Below are 11108 nucleotides of genomic sequence, written 5' to 3'. Positions count from 1 at the left end.
GGCCGCCGCGGGATGAGGCCGGGGAACTGGCAGGACCTGGGGCGGGGGCTGGTGGGGCAACGCTCGGGAAACGCCTCGAAAGCAGCCGGACCCGGCAGCTGAAGTGAGGCGGAGGCGCTTGGCGAGGGGAGGCTCGCAGCTCCTTCCCGATCTGGGGCTCTCCTCGTTCACCCCCGAGTCAGCCCCGGCAGCCCCCGCCGCCGCGGCGGGGCGAGGAGACCCCCGCGTACAACCACGCGCGCGGGGCCGGGGCGCTACTTGAGGCCCTCGCTGCCCCTTTAAGTGTTCTCGAAACTTTCCCCCCTGGTATCAGATGAGCCTCGTCACATCCGTTGGCCGCGGCCGCCGGGGCGCGTTCCGAGGAAATTCGGGACTCCAGTTTCCCGGGGAAGAGGCGCGGCTGCAGCCCGGCGAGGGTGCGCAGGGCGGGTGCAGGTGGACCACGGCGGCCCCCGCGCCCAGCTGTGACCTTGGCCGCAGGGGAGGGGCCGGGCCGCTGCGGGGCAGCCGCGGCCGCCAGAGGGGGCAGCGGAGAAGAACTTGCCCAACTTGGCGGCACGGGCTGGGGCGGCTCCGCGCCTCCGCGCCTCCGCGCCCGCCTCCCCGGCCTCCGCCTTCTCCTCGCCAGCGAGCCTCCTCCCCTGGGCCCTCCTCCCGTCCTCCCCGCTGCCGCCGCCGCCGCCGGTTCCGGTGCGCGCCCATCCCTGCCCGCAGCCCCGCGCACCGGTCGAGTCGCTGAGCCGCGGCCGCCGGACGGGACGGGACGGACTGGGCCGGGCGCGCCCCCAGGGCCCCGCCGTGGGCATGGGCGCGCTGGCCCGGGCGCTGCTGCTGCCTCTGCTGGCCCAGTGGCTCCTGCGCGCCGCCCCGGAGCTGGCCCCCGCGCCCTTCACGCTGCCCCTCCGCGTGGCCACGGCCACGAACCGCGCTGCTGCGCCCACCTCGGGACCCGGGAGCCCCGCCGAGCGCCGCGCGGACGGCCTGGCGCTCGCCCTGGAGCCCGCCCTGGAGTCCGCCGCGGGCTCCGCCAACTTCTTGGCCATGGTGGACAACCTGCAGGGGGACTCTGGCCGCGGCTACTACCTGGAGATGCTGATCGGGACCCCCCCGCAGAAGGTAAGCCCCACGCCCTGGCGGCTGCCGCGGGTTTTTCGAGCTCGTTGGGGGAAGGGGGCCGTACGGAGAAGCCTCCACGCGGCTTAGCATCGCCCCAAAGCAGCAGCTGTCCCCGCAGAGAAGAGCTGGGAACGCAGAGGGGCTCGGGTGGGCGGGGGAGCGGGGGCGCTCGCTCTTGGGTCGCGGAGGACAGCGGCCCCCGCCCGGGGCGCACGGAGGGGTGTGCGCGAGTGTTTCAGAACTTGTGAGCTCCCCCTCCGCGGGGCAGGGCGGGAGAGGAGACCTGGAACTTGCCGCCTCCAGTAACGTGATTTCCTTCTTGCGGGCGACACCTACTTCCAGCGGGAGACGGAGCGGTGGGCCTCTGGCGACGGGCTGTTCAGGGGAAAATCACCTCGTCTTCAGACTCTCCCTCCCCCCGCCCACCCCCCTATGCTGTCTCATTGCTAAAGAGGCTCGTGGCGGGCTTCCAAAGGCGCAGTACCCTTTAGAAGGGATTTATGCATGAGCTCAGCTAAAAGCAACCCGGTTCTGAAGCGGCTTGCTTGCTGCTCGTGCGAGGAGCAGCGTTCCCCCCCGCGCCAGCGTTCCCTTCTCTGAGTTGGTTTGGCAGCTGCGTCCTTGCTCATCCCGCGGCCCTGCCCCTCTGCACCGAGCGATGCATCTACACGCGGCGGTGCAGAAAGTGTAAAATGCAGTCCAGCTACCGGGAAAAAAAATGTGAGCTAAGTGAGGTGTCCGGGGACCAAGTGGTATCCCGATTACAAAACAAAAATAAAAAACCAAGCAGCTTTTCTCTTACTCTGATGTTCATTTACTAACAATTTTTGTAGCAAGAAACAAATGTTCCCAAGCACAGTAATCTTCAATTAAAAAAAAAAAAATCCAATTGATCTGCTCCCCCTCCTACTTTCAAAGTATCTAATGCAAGTGGGATTTGAAATCATTTGCTCAATTGAATGCACAGTTTGAAGATACTTTATTTTTATTTTTAACATTGTCATTTGGGTTTTAATTTAGCTATGATTCTCCCATAAATAGAACATACTCATGACTTTTTGTATAATTCTCATTAAATTATTCAAGACTTTAAGAGGAAAGACATGCCATGCTAATTCTTTTGAAAAAGGAAGCTGCCGAATAACTTCTGTAGTTGTTTAATTAGTTTGCGGGGGGGAGGAGGGGACCCCTTCAAAACCGTATTCTGCTCACACTTTCATTCTAGTTGCCTTTCATGTAAGTCATGGGAAGCCACGTGAATGATCTTTCCCATCTCCGGGAGTGGATGGTTGGAGGGAGGGAATGGGAATCCCATCAGCTGAGAGAGCTTAACTCGGCCTTAAGATGTGGTCTTGGTGCAGCCACCACGTGGGAACATGCGCCTGGTGCTGAGAACCTTGTAAATATCACAGGATATTGAGGAAGAACTTCTTCGGTGACCTACAGAGAATCTTTTGGAACAGGCTTTGCATGACTCCCCATTTGAGATGTATGCTTTAATGTGAGGGAATTGTCTCTACTAAAACTAAATTTGGGTAGTCCGAGGGCTGTGCTAAGCCCCGAAACCCTCTCTCCAAAGGAAAGGGGACAGGAAGAAGCCTGAAGGACTGAAAAATACTTACCTTGGGCAATCAAAAAAAAAAAAAAACTTTTATAAATAATTGCTTGCCTTTGTTAATTAATTCAATGACCTTTACTTTAAAATGAGGTTTAATTAATTTAATTAATAGAAATGTATTGAGCCCCTAGGCTCCTGTCTTTACCATAGCCAAGGCAGCAGTTCGTTCAAGATTACTTCTCAAACATTAGCATGTTTCCAGGAAGGGCTGCTTTCACAGAGAAGGATTTAACTTTTACATGTGATGGGTAATGAAATATCCCATACCTCCTTCCTGGCTTGATTTAGCAATAAGCCGCTTTATAGCAAAATCTTTGCAAATGCCTACTGTAAACTCAGGCTTTACTGACTACCGCATTAAGATTAACTGCCTGCCTGTGTTGCCCTGAAATGTCTCTGACCACTAGCAGGGTGTCGTCGGCCAGCAAGAGGGGGCAGCAGTGAGGTGACTTCTGAACCTGGAGTGAGCTTTCCTGCTCTACTAATGGCCAGGAGTCATACATTTATTCTCTGCTGATTCTCCGAAGCTTAAAATAAAAATTGCTTAGGTGGAGAGAAAAAATGGAATTGTAAATTCAAGCAATAAATAACCAAGTTTTTCAAGAATTAAGTAATCGTCATACACAATGTCTGAAAGCTCAGTGACAAGCACTGTGCTATGTGCTTTAGGGGTGCTTTCCCCAGGAATCTCCACCACCCACCACCACCACCCACCACCCCTCAGGGTTCTTATATGCATTTGGGGGTGGGAAAACTGAAGCTTGGAGAGACTGAGTGACTTTCCAGGGCAAGAAAAAGGGAGGGCCAAAAATGGAACCCAGGGAGCTGAACTTCAGAAGCCAAATTCTGAACCACCAGGCAGATAATGACTTCCTTCCCCTCATACCTCCTGATCTCTTTGGTATTGGCCTCAAACTACCCTTTCTAGCCAGAGAACCCTGAACTTATACCCCAAGGTGTTAGGAACTTTATGACTGCAACTGGATCCTGCCGCACTCCCTGCTGTTCCCCCATCTCCTGCTTCCTTGGGCACTGCTGAATGAGCGACAGAATGAAGAGCTGGATCCGTGCATGGGAGAGACCTTGAGAGGAGAGGGTCAGCAGCAACCACAGCTCTCCAGCGCCCCCTCTCCTAAGGGAAAGTCAACTGCTAGAAGTATGCTTTTGTTCCCTGAATGCTTTAATCAGGAACTGGAGGTCCATTGTTTGCCCAGTGACTCTGTGAGGAGTCACAGGCATGTGCCCAGAAGCCTGTGTGAGAGCTGCAGGACCCGTGTGCTGGCGGGCAGGGCCACGTTGGCATGGAGATGACTACCAGGTCTGTGGCTGATCCATTATATGGGCTCTTTCGAACAGGAGAACTTCGGAACAGTTCTTTCAACCAGCATCTGCTTGAACTGTGCAATTTGGTCTTATTAATAATAATAACAGTGTTCTAAAGTGATTATAATTACAGCAATTTCCATTATTAAAAAAAGAGACTTTCATGCTACACAATATCTCCAACTGAAGATAGGAAAAGGTTTTCGGCTATATATCTTGCAGTAGCTTTAAAGAAGCTTTTTTTTTTTTTTTTTTTTTTTTTTTTCCGGAAAGATTTTCTGTCATCTCCACTAAGTTGAGTAAAGCAGACTGCAAAACACTTCTCATACCTGAGCACTTGAATGTCAAGGACCACCTAATTATTTTGGCAAATCCTATTTTAATCATAGTGCATTTCCTTGATTCTCAGCCTCTTAGTATGAAATTTTTTGGAAAACTTGGATTGAAAATATGGACTGAGCATATGCAAATAAGAGTTTGTTCTTTGGAAGAAGCCATCCAGGCTCCCCAGATTAAGCTGACTGTAGGTGAGGCTGAAAACAAGGAGGCGGCCCCAGCAAGAAGAAATCTGATGGAACCACTTGAAATGGTAAACTCTTTAAGACAATGAAATAAAACAATTACTGAGGTTGAAAGAACAAGAAAGTCCAAGCCAGTTTGCCACCAGCTCCTTTGAGTGAGAAGTGGCAGCTCCTGGGCTTTAGAGAAAGAATTCATCAAAGGCTGTGTTACAGAGGACTAGGAAAGGTGAGCCAAGAAATCAGCTTGAAACAAGGAGGGACAGGAGTCTGAGAAATGGTTTATAAGATTAAGAGCTGACCTTGATTTCTGGCTGATTGAGTGTTGGGCACTCAAAGGGCATGTGAAACCCTTTGCGTGGCTCACCTCATTTTATCCTTGCAATGTCCTGGAAAATGTGCACAACATGACTTAATTTTCAGATGGGATAACCGAGGCTCAGAGGGCCACACTGGCAAAGGCAAGGTGGCGCAGGGCTGTCAATCTGGGTCTGCCCAGCTCAAAGTCTTTGCACTTCATTGCAGTTCCTCCTTAGGTGCAATGTTTTAGTTACAGTAACTTTTTAAGAAGAACCATCTTCATGCTTCCAGAGATGACATGGTTTGGTGGAAGCATCCTGGCCTGATTATGGGTCCGAAACACTGTAGTGTCACACCTGAGACCATGGGCAAGTGAGGAACCTCCCTCGGCTTCCTTTTCCTCAGCTGTGGATAATCTAAGTTCTGCATTAGTGTCCTGGTTTTACAACAATAGAAACTTGTTCCCACAGTTCTACAGGCTAGAGTTGGAAAATCAAGGTATCATCAGAAACACTGTCCCCCCAGAGGCTCTTGGAGAGGATACCTTCTTCCTTCCTCTTAGTATCTGCTGGCTGCTGTCATTCCTTGGCCCTTGGCCATATCACTCCAGTCTCCCAACTCTGTGTAAGTCTCTGTGGCCCAATTCCTCTATTCTCATAAGATGCCAGTCATTAGATTAGGGCCTGACCTCCTCTAACCTGACCTAATCTTTACTTGATCACGTCTGCATAGACCCACTTTCTGAATAAGGTCAAGTTCACATATACCAGAGTTAAGTCTTCAACTTATCTTTTTGGGGGAACACAATTTAATCCACAACAGGTTCATTCTAGGTTTTTCATACCATGGATTTTTTTTTTCTTTGATTCCACCTCACCTTTTAATTGTTAGTAATTTCAATTTGGGATTCAAGTGTAACTTTTATTATAGGCAATAAACAAATGATGATTTCAGTGTTGTATTACTGTGAAGCCTGTGGTAAGACAGTGCCCTGGGGCCTGGGCGAGAGAAGGGAGAAGGGAGCTTTTCTACTTCTCTTCTGTACTTTTGTATTGTTTTCCTACTAGAGAGTAATTGCTTAAAAATTTGAAATGTCAGCCTGGGTGTGGTGGCTCATGCCTGTAATCCCAGCACTTTGGAAGGCCGATTCGGATCACCTGAGGTCATGAGTTTGAGACCAGCCTGGCCAACATGGTGAAACCCCGTCTCTACTGAAAATACAAAAATTAGCCAGGCATAGTGGCTCACACTTGTAGATCCAACTACTAGGGAGGCTGAGGCAGGAGAATTGCTTGAACCTGGGAGGCAGAGGTTGCAGTGAGCCGAGATCACACCACTACACTTCAGCTTGGACGACAGAGCAAGACTCTGTCTTAAAAACAAAACAAAAAAACTGTCCCATGTCATGTTGCACTAATTCTAGAGTTGCTGAAATTCGTGTATAACATGAGAGAAATCCAATGTGTGCAAGATTAGATCAATGATATTTAAATACTTATGAGTAACAAATACTTGTGTTGGGAACAACATGGACATAGCTTGAGTATCTCATGTTTTAAAGACATTATAAGGCAACCCCCTTATCAATCAGGATATATTTAATATGAAATAGGGGCCTTTCCCCATACTTCCCACCATACTCAGCCCTGATCTCCTTGTGTGATCTCCTTATTGTAGGTAGCTTGGCTTAGCCTCCTCTTGGCTGCCCATCCCTCCTTTTTCCTCCTGGAATGATCCCAAAAGGAAAAGGTTGGCTGTCGTGATGAGTGGCTGTTCTTTTGTGATTGTGGTGCCCAGCTGCATTGCTCCCAAGGGTAGAGGGGGGGGGAATTTAAAGGGGGTGTTTTTCTCCTTATCCATGGTATCTGACAGCATGCCTTGGGATTTATTTAATATCTCATTCATAGACTAGAGCAGGTCAAGCCTTTGGCCGCTGGATTCAGGGTCCGCCTATGCTGGGGCAGAGGTGGAAGGTTAGAGGCTGCTGATTCTTGCCCCACCCCCACACTGGGTACAGCAGGAATGGGGTGGTGGTCCTACCTGCTGGTGAGTGAGGCCCCTCTCCAGGTGACCTGAGGCTCCTGTGACTGACTGTGAACCTCTGCTTGTCCCTGGGTCCCTTGCCGTGTGTCATGGATCCCTCCTCCGGGTCACCCTGCTTGCCCAGGCCTTGGCGAGACACTGGGGCTCATTGTATGTTATGGTAACAGATACTACCAGCACAACAGAGCACACCTGTGAGGCTGGTGGGTGGCCTGGCACCCCTTCTATAGCTTCCCTGGGTGTAAACGCATTTATGGTGGAACCTCAGGAAGAGAGTATCACCTCTTCCATGCAGCCTGCCTGGCCTGGCTCCTTTTCATCCTTTCTTGGCTTAGATGGACTATTAGATAATTGCCTGTTGCTACTCAATTTAAAAAAAGGTCATTTTTTGGCTCTTAGAATTGTCAGAAGAAGAAAGAATACTCTGGGAGTGCTGACATTAACCACATCAAGAAATAAAATGAGCCGGGCGCGGTGGCTCACGCCTGTAATCCCAGCACTTTGGGAGGCCGAGGCGGGTGGATCACAAGGTCAAGAGATCGAGACCAGCCTGGTCAACATGGTGAAACCCCGTCTCTACTAAAACTACAAAAAATTAGCTGGGCATGCTGGCGCGTGCCTGTAATCCCAGCTACTTAGGAGGCTGAGGCAGGAGAATTGCCTGAACCTAGGAGGCAGAGGTTGCGGTGAGCCGAGATCACGCCATTGCACTCCAGCCTGGGTAACAAGAGTGAAACTCTGTCTCAAAATAAAAAAAATTAAAAAAATAAAAAAATAAAATGAGTGGGTTTGTGTTGTGCTAATGCTTGCTATCCAGCACAGGTCCTGGGTGGGATGTTTTCATATTTCTATTATATGGCAGCCATATACCTGCACCTAGAAATACACAACCTCAGCACTGCCATTGTAGGAAGACAAAGGGGCTGTCTGAAGAGTAATGTGGCAATGCCCTGGGCAGCTCCATCATTCCAGGGAACCATAAAGGGAAGTGGGAATGCACATTCCATCCGTTTCACACTAGGCTGAAAGTGGCAGGGAGAGGATTTACGCCTGGCCTGCTAAAGGCAGCCTCGCACTCCCACTGCAGAGTGCCAGCTTCTCCAAAGCCAGTGCTTGGGAAATGGCCTTGTTGGCAGCAGGCAGGAGGCTGGTGCAGTATACCTACCAGCTGTGCAGCCCCCCACCAGCAGCCAAATAAAACAACCTCTAAACCAGCCCCTCAGGATTTCATGCCATGGGGGTGGCGAGGCATGGGGGGAGGTGGAAAGCATTAAATCAGAAAGTTTTCCAGGTACCAGCAATGTCAGGGTTAATATGGCCTGACTTGCTTTTCAGGTGAGCACCTGTAGCTGACAGGAAAGCGGCTTCTTGGTGGAGGTGGACGTGGATTCCAGAAGCCTTAGAGAGGCGTCCAGAGCCCTTCCCACTGTATCTAGCTGCCTCCTGGGGAAATTCCTAGGCTTTTTTCTCATCAGAAAAGCCACTGGCAAGCAGCCAGAGCCGTGTGGCTTATGTAGTGATTGGGGAGCTAGGTGCTTTGGTACTAGTCCCAGATCTGCTACTTGTTAAATGTTGAATATTGGAGAGAAGTCATTTGAGCTGTCTGAGCCTCAGTTTCCTCATCTGTGAATCAGGGAATTTGATCAAGTGACCTGAGATTCCTTCTAGGAGCTCTAACAGTCAGTGATAGCATCTATTTCATTTGAGAGAATCTCCATAGCTCTATTTTTTTTTTTTTTTTTTGTCCCCAGACCAATCTGCTTCGGCTTTGTGCAGGTGTATCACCTGGGGTTCTGTTAAAATGCAGAATCGGTTAGTGATTGGGAGCAGAGCTGAGGGTGGCTGCCACCAGCTCACAGGTCACACTTGAAGTCATTGCTTCTTTCCCCAAACGAGCTGCCTACGGAAAGACCAGGAATGCCTTGCAGAACTGCTTAGAAATACAGATTCCCATATGCATTCCAGACTTACTGGGTGAGACTGTCTGCACTAGGACCTGAGAATCTGCATTTTATTATATCCCTTGAGTCCCCCTTAAGCAGGCAGGCTGGCCCCAGCCACTGGACTCTATTTGAAGGCCACTGCAGAGGCCAGATTCTCCTGTGCTCAGTGGTTTCCTGTGCAGAAAGGCTATGTTCTTTCATCTTCCTAAATACCGTTCCTAGGTTAAGTGTTTCCTTATCTTCCCCCATCTAGAAAATCTCCACCTCAAGCAGATTGTGTTCCAAAACCCACTTTGTGTTGGGCAAGTGGAAAACAGTTTTCTTTGGGGATCTCGTTCTGAGGCGCTGCTATTCAAAACCTTGGTGCTGAAGGTGTGTTTTGAGATGTCCAGTCTATCATGGGGCAGCAAGGTGTAAACATCAAGAAAAAAATGAATTACTAGAAAGACAAAGTGAAAAAAGACATATAAAATACAGATGTCATTCTTTTTATTCTTAGTTTGGACAGAGATCCATTCCTCTACCCGGGTCCCACAATTTTGCAACTTCCAGTAACGATCAGTGGTTACCTTGTGGCCCAAGCAACCGGAAATCGGTACCCTACAAAGTGTGCTTGCTCCAAGGCAGTGCAAACTAGAAGTTGTTACAAATGTTTCCAGTAACAAATTTGCTTGGCAGCCTCCTCCCTTGAATGAGACAGTGGTTGTTTTTGCTAAGGCAGAAAGGGAGTGTGGTACTATCCGGCTGTGTTTTGCTGTCTGGACTACTCCTGCTTGGGGAAAATTGAGGCTTGTTCCAGAATGCAGAAATCCCTGTTACATTCGACAGTCTTGGGCTGGAGGATGTCTGATGGCATCCCGAGTGTGTCACAACTCATGTCTCTAAAGGCACTGAGGTAGGACACCATCAAGATGTTGAGGATCAGCAGAAGGAAGGCAGGAAGGGGAGAGGATCTAACCTATCAACATAGGTATTCAGAAAGTCTGTGTTCTAAAATAAGGCAGCCCTTCCCTTACATCACACTTATTCCTAATTTCACCCTCTGAGCCTTGCCCCACTGTGTCACAGCCTACGGCTGGTTAGAAACTGGGGTGGGGTGGGAGGGGATGTTATTCCACCAGTAACACCCTTGGGACATGGTACAAAGGTGTGCCCCTTCCTACATCTCTATCACCTTCCCAAGAAAGGCTAAAGATGAAACAGAGTGCATGTGTAGAATTGAGAGTGAAGTGAGGTGAGGTGTGTTAGAAACAGCCTTGCACAGCATCAGCCGTGTGTGGTGAGTGTTCCATAAATCTTAGTTTAGAAAAAGTGGCGAATTCCAGGCTGCTAGTCAACAAAGGGGGAAGACAGGCAAACAACAAACCCAAGAACTAGATGCCTGACAATCTGGGTCTACATCTTGAAGGAATGTGAATCCTGTCCTCTCATTGCAAAGCCGGCCTTCCGTGGCCCCACGACTCTGCCTCCCAGCCCTCGTAAGAGGGGGTGGGAACAGAGCTTTACCCCAGGGTGGCAAAGAGACCTGGCTCCTTGGTTCTCAACCCGAGGTGACTGTGTCCCCTCAGGGAACATGTGGCATCCTCTGGAGACATGTTGAGTTCTCACAACTTAGATGGTGCTCCTGGCATCCTGTGGCTGGAGACCAGAATTGTTGTTGAGCATCCATGTGGCACAGGACAGCCCTCACAACAAAGAACAATCTGGTCCCAAATGACAACCGTGCCAAGAGTGAGAAATCCTGGTTACTCCGCACAGCAGATTGGCTGGCCTGGGGTCGCTGCCCAGAGGGGCAAAGGAGAACGTGCAGTGGAAACAGCTGCCCTGAGCACGGGGGCACGCTGATACCTGCTGATTCCCCCATACATAAGGTCCTGTCTTGTTCCTGATGCCACTTGGATCTTCCTGCCGGATGCATTAAAGTGTGAGGAGTTAAACATCAATTATAACTGGAGTGACTGGGGATTAAAGAGGAGAAAAATTGTGAACTGGGCTCAAAGGACGAGCATGTTTTTCTTTCTTCCTTCAGCACATTGGCCGGGTGTGGTGGCCCCATGCCTATAATCCCAGCACTTTGGTAGGCCAAGGTGGGAAGATTGCTTGAGGGTAGTTTAAGATCAGCCTAGTCAACATAGTAAGTCCCCATCTATACAAATACATTTTCAAAAAAAGTATCCAGGCTTGATGGTGCATGCCTGTAGTCCCAGCTACTCAGGAGGCCGAGGCAGGAGGATCACTTGAGCTCAG

The 11108-nt window shown here is 50.1% G+C and overlaps 1 protein-coding gene across 2 annotated transcripts in view; it reads left to right on the top strand.

The window, feature by feature from the left end:
- The first annotated feature begins 343 nt into the window (after nucleotides 1-343).
- Nucleotides 344-11108, top strand: part of BACE2 (beta-secretase 2) — a 96576-nt gene continuing 85811 nt past the window's right edge. For both annotated transcript variants that reach the window (XM_017538621.1, XM_017538622.2), the window contains exon 1: nucleotides 344-1116. In XM_017538621.1, coding sequence (XP_017394110.1) covers nucleotides 805-1116 — 312 coding nt within the window. In that variant the 5' untranslated portion in view covers nucleotides 344-804. The remainder of the gene's footprint in view (nucleotides 1117-11108) is intronic.

This window comes from Cebus imitator, unplaced genomic scaffold (genome assembly GCF_001604975.1).
Source record: "Cebus imitator isolate Cc_AM_T3 unplaced genomic scaffold, Cebus_imitator-1.0 Scaffold112, whole genome shotgun sequence".
NCBI lineage: Eukaryota > Metazoa > Chordata > Mammalia > Primates > Cebidae > Cebus > Cebus imitator.
The sequence above is the reverse complement of the archived record's forward strand: the minus strand, read 5'-3'. Positions and strand labels throughout refer to the sequence as shown.